Source organism: Zalophus californianus, chromosome 16 (assembly GCF_009762305.2).
Source record: "Zalophus californianus isolate mZalCal1 chromosome 16, mZalCal1.pri.v2, whole genome shotgun sequence".
Classification (NCBI taxonomy): Eukaryota; Metazoa; Chordata; class Mammalia; order Carnivora; family Otariidae; genus Zalophus; species Zalophus californianus.
Window position 1 is genome coordinate 55,990,663 of NC_045610.1, and position 11,719 is coordinate 56,002,381.

The 11,719-nt window shown below is 50.4% G+C and overlaps 1 protein-coding gene across 8 annotated transcripts; it reads right to left on the reverse strand.

Annotated features, from left to right (window-relative positions):
• Window positions 1–3,179: 3,179 nt before the first annotated feature.
• On the reverse strand, window positions 3,180–9,254 carry LOC118356349 (CMRF35-like molecule 6). Of its 8 annotated transcripts, none has more exons than XM_035724383.1 (5): window positions 8,860–9,254; window positions 7,904–8,239; window positions 6,093–6,204; window positions 5,468–5,521; window positions 3,180–3,402 (listed from the first exon to the last, which is right to left on the reverse strand). In XM_035724383.1, the coding sequence occupies exons 1-5, from the start codon at window positions 8,918–8,920 to the stop codon at window positions 3,372–3,374; spliced, it is 594 nt and encodes a 197-aa protein (XP_035580276.1). In that variant the 5' UTR covers window positions 8,921–9,254; the 3' UTR covers window positions 3,180–3,371. The 8 variants fall into 8 exon arrangements, with proteins under 8 accessions (XP_035580276.1, XP_035580274.1, XP_035580272.1 ...); XM_035724381.1 differs by having other exon boundaries at window positions 3,180–3,474; XM_035724379.1 differs by lacking the exon at window positions 5,468–5,521 and adding an exon at window positions 5,581–5,726.
• Window positions 9,255–11,719: the final 2,465 nt, after the last annotated feature.

The window sequence follows — 11,719 nt, forward strand, 5'->3', positions numbered from 1 at the left end:
TGTTCCATTGATCGATGTGTCTGTTTTTGTGCCAGTACCATACTGTCTTGATGATGACAGCTTTGTAAGAGAGCTGGAAGTCCGGAATCATGATGCCACCAGCTTTGCTTTTCTTTTTCAAGATTCCTCTGGCTATTCGGGGTCTCTTCTGGTTCCATACACATTTTAGGATTATTTGTTCCATTTCTTTGAAAAAGGTGGATGGTATCTTGATGGGGATTGCATTGAGTGTGTAGATTGCTCTAGGTAGCACTGACATCTTCACAATGTTTGTTCTTCCAATCCATGAGCAGGGAACGTTTTTCCATTTCTTTGTGTCTTCTTCAATTTCTTTCCTGAGTATTTTATAGTTTTCTGAGTACAGATCCTTTGCCTCTTCGGTTAAATTTATTCCTAGGTATCTTATGGTTTGGGGTGCAATTGTAAATGGGATCGACTCCTTGATTTGTCTGTCTTCTGTCTTGTTTTTGGTGTATAGGAATGCCACTGATTTCTGTGCATTGATTTTATAGCCTGCTACTTGACTGAATTCCTGTATGAGTTCTAGCAGTTTTGGGGTGAAGTCTTTTGGGTTTTCCACATACAGTATCATATCATCTGCAAAGAGTGAGAGTTTGACTTCCTCTTGGCCGATTTGGATGCCTTTGATTTCTCTTTGTTGTCTGTTTGCTGTGGCTAGGACTTCTAATACTATGTTGAATAGCAGTGGTGTTAGTGGACATCCCTGCCGTGTTCCTGACCTTAGGGGAACCACTCTCAGCTTTTCCCCATTGAGAATGATATTTGCTGTAGGTTTTTCATAGATGGCTTTTATGATATTGAGGTATGTACCCTCTATCCCTATATTCTGAAGAGTTTGGATCAAGAAAGGATGCTGTACATTGTCAAATGCTTTTTCTGCATCTATTGAGAGGATCATATGACTCTTGTTCTTTCTTTTGTTAATGTGTTGTATCACGTTGATTGATTTGCGGATGTTGAACCAACCTTGCAGCCCAGGGATAAATCCCACTTGGTCATGGTGAATAATCCTTTTAGTGTACTGTTGGATCCTATTGGCTAGTATTTTGGTGAGAATTTATGCATCCATGTTCATCAAGGATAGTGGTCTAGAGTACAGTTATTTTTAAGTCCTTAAAGAGGCTCCGCCCAGAAGTTCTGCAAATGGCCACTATCGCCACCTTTTGGAGGCTTAAAGAAGTGCCACAAGTGTGCTCTGGTTGATATCTTCCTTCTCATCACGAGGTTGAGAACTAGAAATGCCTTTTGTACAATCCACAAGAGACTCTTCATCATAGGAAAGAAACTGAGGCTTTCTGGAGGGGAGTGGGGTCGGGGGAATGGGGTAACTCGGTGATGGACATTAAGGAGGGCACGTGACGTAATGAGCACTGGGTATTGTGTAAGACTGATGACTCACTAACTCCTAAATCTGAAACTGATAATACATTATATGTTAATTAATCAAATTTAAATAAAGAAATTTAAAAAAAGAAATGCCTTTTGTACTTGAGTATCAGGCCTGTCATGATCCCTCCAGCTCCCTGCCGACAGAGGGCCGGAGCTCAGGGAAATTCTGGAGCCCCATGGAAAAAGGATATTTGGTTTTCAGTCAGAGAGATTAGAGCTCAGGTTTCGGGAGAATTGACATCTATTTATTCAAATTTTCTTTGATTTCTGTCCTCGGCATTTTGCCATTTTTGGCATCCATACCCAGGACATAGTTTGTTAAGTTTGTACCTAAACATTTCATTTTCTTTGGAGAAAGTGTAAATGGAATGCATTTTAAGTGTTGGTTTGCATATGTTCACTTGTTAGTATATGGAAATGGGATTGACTTGTGTGTGTTAATCTTGTATCCCATGACCTGATGAACTCACCTCTTAGTTCTATGAGGTTTTACAGGTGGTTTGAGATTTTCTACATAGACAGTTATGTCATCTGCAAACAGGGACAGCTTTCTTCTTCTTTTCCATTCTCCATGCCTTTAGTTCTTTATCTGACCTACTGCAATAGCCAGAATTTCCAGGGCTAAGATGAATACATGGTGAGAGTGGGCATCTCTGCCTTGCTCATGATCTCAGAGGGAAAGCATTTAGTTTTTCATTGTTCAGTGTGATGACAGCTGTATTTTTCTTTCAGATGATCTTCATCAAGTTGAGGAAATTCCCTCTATTCTTGTTTTTATGAGTTTCTTTTTTATCACGAGTGGGTATTGGAGTTTGTCATATGCTTTTTCAGTGTCATTTGAGATGATCCTATGATTTTTTTTTCCTTAGTTTGGTATGGTGGATTACAGTGGTTCGTGTTTCAAAGTTGAACCAAACTTACCTACCTGGAATAAACCTCACTCCATCATGGTGTATAATTCTTTGCTGAAGTCCATTTCCTTGCCTTGCCTATCCACATCTACCTGACCCCCCGGATTCCTGCCCCACTGGCTTTCCAGGGCACTCCCCTGCCCTGAGCTTTGCCTTTGCTCAGACCTTCCACCTTCCACCCCTCACCTGCCTGAGGCTCTCACCCAAGAGGAGACAAACCATGAGAGACTATGGACTCCGGGAAACAAACTGAGGGTTTCAGAGGGGAGGGGGTTGGGGGTATGGAGTAGCTGGGTGATGGATACTAAGGAGGGCAGGTGTTGTGATGAGCACTGGGTGGTATACATAACCAATGAATCACTGAACCCTACATCAAAAACTAATGATGTACTGTGCAGTGGCTAACTGAACATAATAATAATAAAGAAAAAGAGGCTATCCCTGTCCTCTGTCACCTGATCCTCTGAACTCTCATCCATTCTTCTTCATGACACTTCTTATAAACTGGTATTCTTTATTTCTTTAGCTTTGAAACCACCCATTAGAACAGAAAGCCCGTGTTTTGTTGACTGCTTTATCCCCAGCACCTAGAAACAAGCCCGACACTAGCTACATAGGCCTTTGGTGAATATTTGGCAAGTGGATGGAGAAAAGAAGGAATATTGAGTTGAGGGGTTGCACTGGGGGTTCTCAGGAGGGCAAGGTCACCAAAAAGCAGGCCCTCCCTCACCCTGGGCTCCCCTGGCCAACTTGGCACTCTCTACTGCCAAATTCAGAGTCTTATGGAGTGCTTCCCCAACCTCCCCAGCAAATCACCACACACATCTACTTGTGTGTGTGATGTATGTCATTGCTTTATTCACGTATTTATTTATTTATTTATTTATTTATTTATTTTTACCAGTTTTTGGCAATAGGTGGGAAGAGATAGGTTTGGGGACAGAAATTCTTCCTCCTCTAGTCTGAGTGGCAGTGTCTCTGGACAGGATATCGATGCTCAAGGAGGGCCGCAGGTTTCTTCATCAGGCCGACTCTGTGCCCACAAATTGCTCACTGAGGCCTGTTGACCCAGAGGACGGCACTGAGCATAATCAGAAACAGGGGCACTTTCAGGAAAATGAGGAGCAGGAAGTGGACACTGCCGAGCAGGGACCTGTAGGAGGGACACGGTGACTGGCAGGTGTTTCCTCCTGGGCATGAGGCCCAGGCTCTGCCTCTCCCCCACCTGCTTTTGTGCTCAGGTCCTGTGGCCTCAAAAGTCAATATCAGTGTCAAAGCTGATTGGTACCAGGGCCGGACGGCCCCGTGCTGAGGGCCCCACACTCCTGTCCTTCCGCTCAAGCCTCCATCTTGAGCATCCGGACTCAGCAGACACGTGAGGATGTGGTGGTGAGGAATGGAGGGAAAGGGAGAAGAGGGGACCCAGGAGGCTCAGGCTCCAGAAACAGCTTTCTGAACCCACAGCCCTAAACTCTCACAGGAACTCAGCTCCTGCTGGCACCGACTGAAGAATGAAATGTTCCCTTATAAGGACTCCTCTCCCAAATTAGTCTTGACTCACATTCAGTATGATGGTTGGAGCTGCTCTTCTGCTTAAGCTGCTCAACAACATCAACCTCCAGGAGTGTCCCCCCAAGCTCAGCTCGTGGCCAATCCCCTCCCCCTTCCGGGTCCCAGTAACTGTCCCCACGCCGGATCCTCACAAATGCTGTGTCCCCGCCCCACACTGGGCCTTTGTTGAAGCTCTCCACCTTGCCAGCCCCTCGCCTGGCTCGCAGCCTGCGGGTTTGCCTGATGTCCTCTCCAAAGTCTCACTGGGCCCCTCTCGCACACCCTGTTGGCACCCTGGCTCATATCTTCTTTGCCCGCTGGAGCTCTGGGGCAACAGTGGACAGCCTTGGACTGGCCAGTGGTTTCCCGTCTTCAGCTCTCCCACCTCTTTGCCTGAGGACTCTCTTTACCTATAAGACTGTGTGTGGCTTTCTGAGCAGAACAGGCCAGAGGTGGCACAGAATCCATGTCCCCAGGAGGGGACATCAGCCTACAATACTCTTTCTCCACATAAGGGGCCTTCGCTCACCACTCTGTGAGAAAACAGGAAGCCCCGCCATCTTCCCCCACCTTGAGGACAGATGTATGTGGATCCCTGCCTCAGCTTCCTCACTGCTAAGTGGGCCAGCTCTGAGGCATGTCCTACGCAGTATCTCTGAGGTCGTCCAGTGGGATGGAGCCCAGTTGCTACTGGGATAGCTCCTCCATCAAAGTACACTTCATTGGCTTTCCCCACCTCCCTGTTCCCTCACTATACTTCCCTGGATCACCTTCTCATAAACTAATTGCCCCAAAGTCCTTCCCTCAGGATCTGATTTTGAAGAAACCCAAACTTAAACAGGCTCTTTGGTACTTGTTTTCAATGAATCTGGATTGCTTTCATCAAGCCCACCATCTACCCGTGCACCCTATCATCCTATCCATTAATGAGCAATTGGTGTACTGGTTTTATTGGGCTGATGTCACCTGTCCCCAGAGACCCTCTGAGACCTGTTCACTCAGAGGACAGCACTGAGCATGCTCAGGAGCAGAGGCACCTCCAGGAAGACCAGGAGCCGGAAGTAGGTCCTGCTGAGCAGGGACCTCTGGGGGACACGGTGACAGGCAGTGAGCCACATCTTCAGGGAGACGCCCTGGTACCCTCCACAATCCTTCTGTCCCTGTGCCCATGTCCTGAGGCTACAACAGTCCACACGGAGATCAGTCCCAGGAGGGTCCAAGGGCGGGGCAGCCCCACACAACAGACCACGCCTGTGACCCTCAGGCTAACAATTGCCCTTGAGACAGGACTCCGGACACGGAGAGGGCCTGGCTATTGGAGTGACGGGAGGGAGACCCTAGGGAGCAGGCAGGACTTGGGCCAGGAAAAGGGTTCTACCTAAGCCCGTCCCATTGGGGGTTACCCTGTCTGAGGACCAGAAATCAGTGCTGGGTTTTTTTGTCTGATGTCTCCTCCCCACGAACAGTGTTTCGCATGAAGGATCAGAAATGTGTGCTTTAGTCCCAGGGAGGATCTGGCACCTGTGCGGTGCCTCCAAAAACCTTGACCTGAAATTCAGTGGTTCATGATGGAGGGAATGAATGGCCCCACTCACCTCTCCTCTCTCTTAGAGGCCTGGTCTTCAACGGGATGACTCTCTGGCGAGGGCCTTGGGGAGAAGGGGGAGCAGAAAAGAGAGCCCAGGGGCCCCCAGAGCACCTGGCTGACCTGGGCTGGGTCCTGAAGGCCTCCGATGCAAAACACTTGCACTTGCTCTTCGTTGCCTCTGGATCCCGATTTCTGTAGATACCTGAGTGATGGCTCCCCAAATCCTACAGGTCTCCAGGAAATGTCCTCTCACCGGCCAGGTCTCCCTGATCATTGTGTATTAAATAGCAATCGCACCACCCTGAAACTCTCCCACACATGCTCTCCCCGACCCATGTGTACTATTGCCTTCAAGCATTCATCACGAACTGGCATTACTTCTATTGATGAATGTGTTAACTTCTTCACTGTGTGAATTTCCCAACTATTGTCAGAGCAGGATTGTGTCTAGGTGGCCCAGGGCTGTATCCCTAGAAGAACACCTGGCACTTGGTAGGATTTCCACAACTCAGTGTGGAGTTGGTAAATAAGTGAAGGACCTAGGCCAAGACAGTCACGCCCACATTCCTTAGCCCTCTGCGTTGCCTAGAAATCACCCAGGTGTCAAAGGTCTCCAGCTGCTAGCCCCTTACCCAGGATATTGACTGGGATTAGGGGACTCCTTCGGGGTCATGGTGCTCCACGTGGGGGCTGGCAGGATCCTGTGAAGACCTGGGGTCCTGGTGGGCCTCACGGAGCTGGGAACTGTAGTGAGGATTGAGGGAGAAGCCTGTGTCAGGCCTGCTTCCTCCCCCAGGCCCTCCCACTCTCTGTCAGCTGTCTGGCTCCGAATCACCTGGTCCTGGTCACTCAGGCCATCTGGACAGATGTCCTGGCTCCACATCCCCCCACAGCCACACCCAGTCTGACTGGCACTCAGGCCCTCCCCTGGCCCCTTCTCCAGGTGCACCCTGCCCAGGTGGGCGATTTCAGAGGCAGAGTCGTCCTGCTCACCGGGGCACGTGAGAGTGTGTGGAAAGAGCAAGGGCTCCGGGCTCAGCCACCCCGCACCTTGTTTACCCTGGCAGAGGATGGGGTGAGCCTTACTCTGTAGAGATTGATCCAGAGCTGGGGGTGGGGCAGGCAGGGTCCTTAGGCGGGGCTGATGTCTGGAGTGAGAATCATGCAACAGGGCACTCAGCGGAGTCTACACTGAATGGTGGGACCCTGGCACTCAATGCACTCAGGCCCCAAACTGTCAGCCAGACCCGTGAACCTGGGGTGCCACAGGACAGAAAGATAGACAGAAAGAAAGATCTAGAGAGACAGACACACATCCGGGGGACCCCATAGAATGTGGCCTGTCCTGAAGCCAACTGGACAACTGGCTTTCCCTCACCCCGCTGGTGGTGTCCGAGGATGCTCAGCCCCTCACTGTTAAATAGGATCTCACAAAGGGCCTGGGAGGGAAATGTCCCATGTGAGTGAAACGAAGACCTACAAGAAGGACCTCGGAGGAACCAGGGACACCATCAGAATAAGAAGACAGGATAAAAATCTACCCACTTAGATGGATGATCTCCATGTGGTTTTTAGGAAACAAAAACAGGGTTCTAGTAAAGAATTCTTTGCAGCACAAGGAAGTATATTTGGGGTCATAAGACCAGAGAACTCATTTTTCTCATCCTTCTTCTCCTTTGTCTGAGGGGAGATTTCAGGGGTTTCTCTGAGCTCCCTCCTGTGGGGACAAGGGGCCCGAGGGGGAGGGTCAAGCTGGAGGGGGAGGGAGGTCCCCAAATGCTCACAGAAGCCCCACATCAGGGTCTGGGGCTCCTTCCTGGGGCCCAGTTCAGGCTCCTGCAGACCCCCAGGATCACAGCGTTGAGGCTGGTGCCTCAGGAACCATCCATGCCACACTGATGTCCTGTTAGAGCCCGGGTCATGGGCAGCCAGTAAGGGAGAAAAGTGAATACCCTAGGAGTTCTGTTCCCCATTGGGAGGACAAAGAGCGGTCCAGGAAGAGATTTGGGTCCCCTTCAGCATGGATAGGACCCTTGTCAGGACAGGAAGGCAGCTGACCCCAGACTCAGGCCCATCCCACTGCCCACCCTGGTAGAGCTTTATGCGTGAGAGTGTGTCAGGGTGGGGCACATGGAAGCGCCTAGGACAGCCAGAGGTGTGCATGGGCTTGTGTGAGTGTGCAGACAACACAATGCTTACACACACAAATACACACACACATAGACACACAGACATATGCACAGACACAAAACATGCACGTGCACACACACACACACACACACACACACGGACACATACATGCACATCCCCTGTGTCACCCACCCCATCTTCACTCCACTCTTCTATCCCACAACCCACAGCTTTTGTGCCAGGGTCAGGGTAATCGGCCCCAGTCTCAGGCAGCCCTAGTGCTGGCGCTGGGGGAGGGGGTTTCACAGCTCACCTGGGGTCACAGACACCACAACGAGGAAGGTGGGGTCGAGGAAATATCCTGGGAGCCATGATGTAACGATTCCACACCAGTATGTTCCTGCATCACCTTCTGTGAGGTTCTCCATGGTCACTGTGAAGGTGAGGTTGGCGGGATGGTCCCTGATGGACACACGGCCGTTACTCTCTTCTAAGTCTGCCTCTTTGGTCTTTACAGTACTCCAAACACATGGGCTTTTGCACCAGTATTTGACCATCTCTCTGAATTTCTCCTCATACTGACACTGCACGCTCAGAGATCCGCCCACGGTGCCCGTCACGGAGGTGGGGCCACTCAGACACCAACAGCCTGGAAAACACAACCGAGTGTGGTCCCTCACCAGATGAGCCTGGGTCAAGGGAATCTGGGGTCATGGTGGCCCTGGATTCCCCAAAAGGATCTCAGGGACTGGAGGAGGACTTCGCAGGAGACAGACATTTCCTGAGACTAGAGGGGGAAGAGGTAGCTCCCTACCCACAAAGTGGCACAAGGAGAGGGTGCTCAATGTGTGTGTGTGTGTGTCTGTCATGCACCAAGATCTCCTTTCTGACTGTGACCCTACAGTAATGGTGGTCACAGGCGCCCCTCTCCTCAGAGTTGCTCTGTCCACTATAGTGGATTGAACTCACCTGCTTCATGCTCTAAATGCTCCTGGTCACTGCTGGGGCAGTGCTGGCCGATCCTGGAATGTTCTCTGCTCTCCCTCCTCCCATCCAGGTCCTACTTCCCTCCCCATGGGCCGCCCCCCACACACACTCTGACCACAAGGAAGTGACATGTCACTTGTCCATTGTCAGTACTCTGCCCTGAGAGTCACAGTAGAGTGGACTTTCCAAAGAAGAAAGACTTCTGTGTCCCTCCCCTGTCTCCCCTGTCTCCTTCCTTCCCACTCAGGGCACACTTCCCTGCCCAGGCTCAGCCCTGCTCACCTGGGACCTGCAGAAGGAGCAGAGCTACAGGCAGCCAAGGCCTCCCATCCCTCGGGGTCATGTCTATAGCACAGAGGTCACCCACACCAATGCCAGGCCCCTGATTTCAAGCCACCTCCCAGACGGTCCAATCTCCACGACCCACTTCTGCTTTTTGAGGCCTCTTTGCTTTCTCGTCAACCTGTGTTGGTCTCACAATCTTCTTCCACGTTGACTCAAGCTGGTCGAGGTGCCAGAAGCTAGGGGAGGGAAGCACCACAGGCTGAGACAGAGTCCTGGGCCAGGTGCCTTGGGCTCCTCTCAATCCTGATGACAGGACAGCTCCTGGTCAAGGACTGGATTGGGATTGCCATCCTCTTAAGCAGACAACATCTGCTCCTCTCTCTGTCCACACTCGCCCCACACAATGGAGCCGCACTGGAACATTTCCTCCTCAGTGGAGCTTCCTCACCGCCATGACATGTCACTTCCTTGTGGTCAGGAGGGACCATGTCCGGGGTGGAGCCCCAGTAGCCCATCTTCTCAGGCATCGGTGGTGCCTGCAGGGGTGTTAGGAACCCCTAGGCTGCAGCTCCAAGCACCCACAGTCCCCATGGGACCCCTGCTCTCCTCTGGTCACACAAGTTGGCACTGTGAACTCAGATACCTTCAAAGGTCCCATTAGGGTTCTGGATTCCTAACCAGGGTACAAATCCCCCAGGCTGCGCTTCCCTCCTGTGTGTTTCTCTGTTCTCAAGACATGGACATGGAGCAGCCGTCACGAACCCCGTGAGCACCTCACATTTGACCCTTCTTTGCAAAGTCCACTCTACTGTGACTCCCAGGGCAGAGTACTGGCAATGGACAAGAGGGTCCAGAGATTGAAGGAGCTGATGGGACGATGGGGAAATGTGAAGCTGAGACTGGGCTGCTCCTCTCCATCCAGTGGCACGAGGGACCGTTGTGTAACAAGAGGGTGGTCTGCCAGAACACTAGCTGCTGGTGGCCCTTTTGGGTTCACAGTGGTGACCGGGGACCACTTCAAGGTTCAGAGTTGGGGGATGGTCCTTGCCAGGAGGTGGGGAGGTTGTCCTAACTCAGAGTGGCGTGTTCTCATGACATGATGGGTTTGGGGTGAGTTTATGCTGGAAATGGTAGGGAGGCAGGCTAAGGTGCAGGGCCTGACATCTTGCCTGGGTAAAGCCAGGTCCTCAACTTTGTCACGCACAACCAGGTCTATCAATTTTCCCCTAAACACTCTCTCCCCAGATCTGTTCCTCCTCCACACGATCTTATCCAGATCAAAGGGAACAATATTCCCAGAGTTATTGCAACTAGACCCTGTCACCCGGGATTCCTCTCTCTGTCATTCCCCACTAATGCTTCCTCTGGTACTGTGCATCTGCCCATATCTCCTCTTCCTCCTGACGTTACAACCCTCCTCTCTCCTCTTAGTGCAAGGGTGACATCCCTCTTCTTCCCAGTCCCCTCAGGCCTTGTCCTCCCTCTGTTCCACTCTTCAGCAAGAGAGTACTTCAACAAAATCAGGAGTAGCCCGTACACCCTTTTGTCCCCTGCTCTTCAGATGAAACCCACTCTCCTTGCTTGGCTTACATGGCCTGAGTGGGACCAGCCAATTATGGGTTCTGCATTTCTATCTTGCTCCCCCACCTCAATGTGCCCCGTGCTCCAGCCACAGTGCCCATCCTTCCCCAGGGCCAATGTCTGCAACCAATTCAGTCTTTATTCATTCACTCAATCACTCATTCGCTCTTGAAGTAAACATTTATCATAAGCCGCTTGCCCCTCCCCTTGGATCCTTTGTCCACCTCTTCTCACTGCTTATTTCTTCTTACTCTTTAGAGTTCACCTTGGATGCCACTCCCTCAGAAAGTCATCCCTGATCACCCTTCCTAGGGGTCACCCTGTTGTCTCAATCACCAACCCCCATTTGTTTCCTCCGTAGCTCACCAAACCTTGTTAGTGTGTTTCTTTTGGTGGTTTCTGTGCATCTCCCTACTAGGATAGAGCTCATATCATAGCAGCAATCTGGGCCTGTTTTTCATCACTGAATGACCTGGTGGCCATCTACAGTATGGGACAAATGGTCGGCTTATGATAAATGTTTACTTCAAGAGCAAATGAGTGATTGAGTGAATGAATAACGACTGAATTGGTTGCAGACATTGGCCCTAGACAAGTGTGGTCCAACTAGATTTGATATCTATCGCGGCATTTCACATTCCTCCAAAACCCAGCGGCAGTAAACAACATTAATTATCTCACACTTCCTGAGAGTCACAAATCTGAGAGTGGCTTATCTGGGTGGTTGTGGCTCAGGATGTCTCTTTCCCAAAGTTGTGGTCAAGATATTGACCAGGCTCTGCTCATTGGATGGCTGGGCTGGCCTGGAGGATCTGCTTCAGAGATGACATGCTCACATGGTTGTTAGCAGGAGTCCTTAGCTCCTCGCCCAGTAGAACTACTTTAGTGTCTTCATGATATGGCAACGAGTTTCTCTTAGAGTGTGTGATCCTAGAAAGAGCAAGGCATAACATATTTATGATTTCTCCTTGGAAGTCGTATACCATTGCTTCTGCCATATCTGTGGACCACACACCACCTGATACAATGTAGAGGACCCCTGCCAAAGGATGTGGATATCTGATCTGAGTGGTGGCCATGAAAGGATATCACTTTCTACAACGTCAGTGAGCTGTGTATTTAGGACATGTGCAATTTCCTGTTCTCATGTTCCACTCTAATAAAAATGAATTTAAAAAGCAAAAACCAAAAAATGAAAGCATACCTCTGAAACTTTGCTTAATTTTTGTGGGGAGGTTTGCTGCTTATTGGTCTTTCCTCCCATAGCAAAGAGTTT

Coding starts and splice junctions, on each gene's coding strand:
- LOC118356349 (XM_035724378.1), bottom strand. CDS start 8,920: ATGACCCCGAGGGATGGGAGGCCTTGGCTGCCTGTAGCTCTGCTCCTT. Junction 6,205..7,903: donor TGTGGTGTCTGTGACCCCAG/GTGAGCTGTGAA, acceptor TCCTCACTACAG/TTCCCAGCTCCGTGAGGCCC. Junction 5,727..6,092: donor AATCCCAGTCAATATCCTGG/GTAAGGGGCTAG, acceptor CACAATGATCAG/GGAGACCTGGCCGGTGAGAG.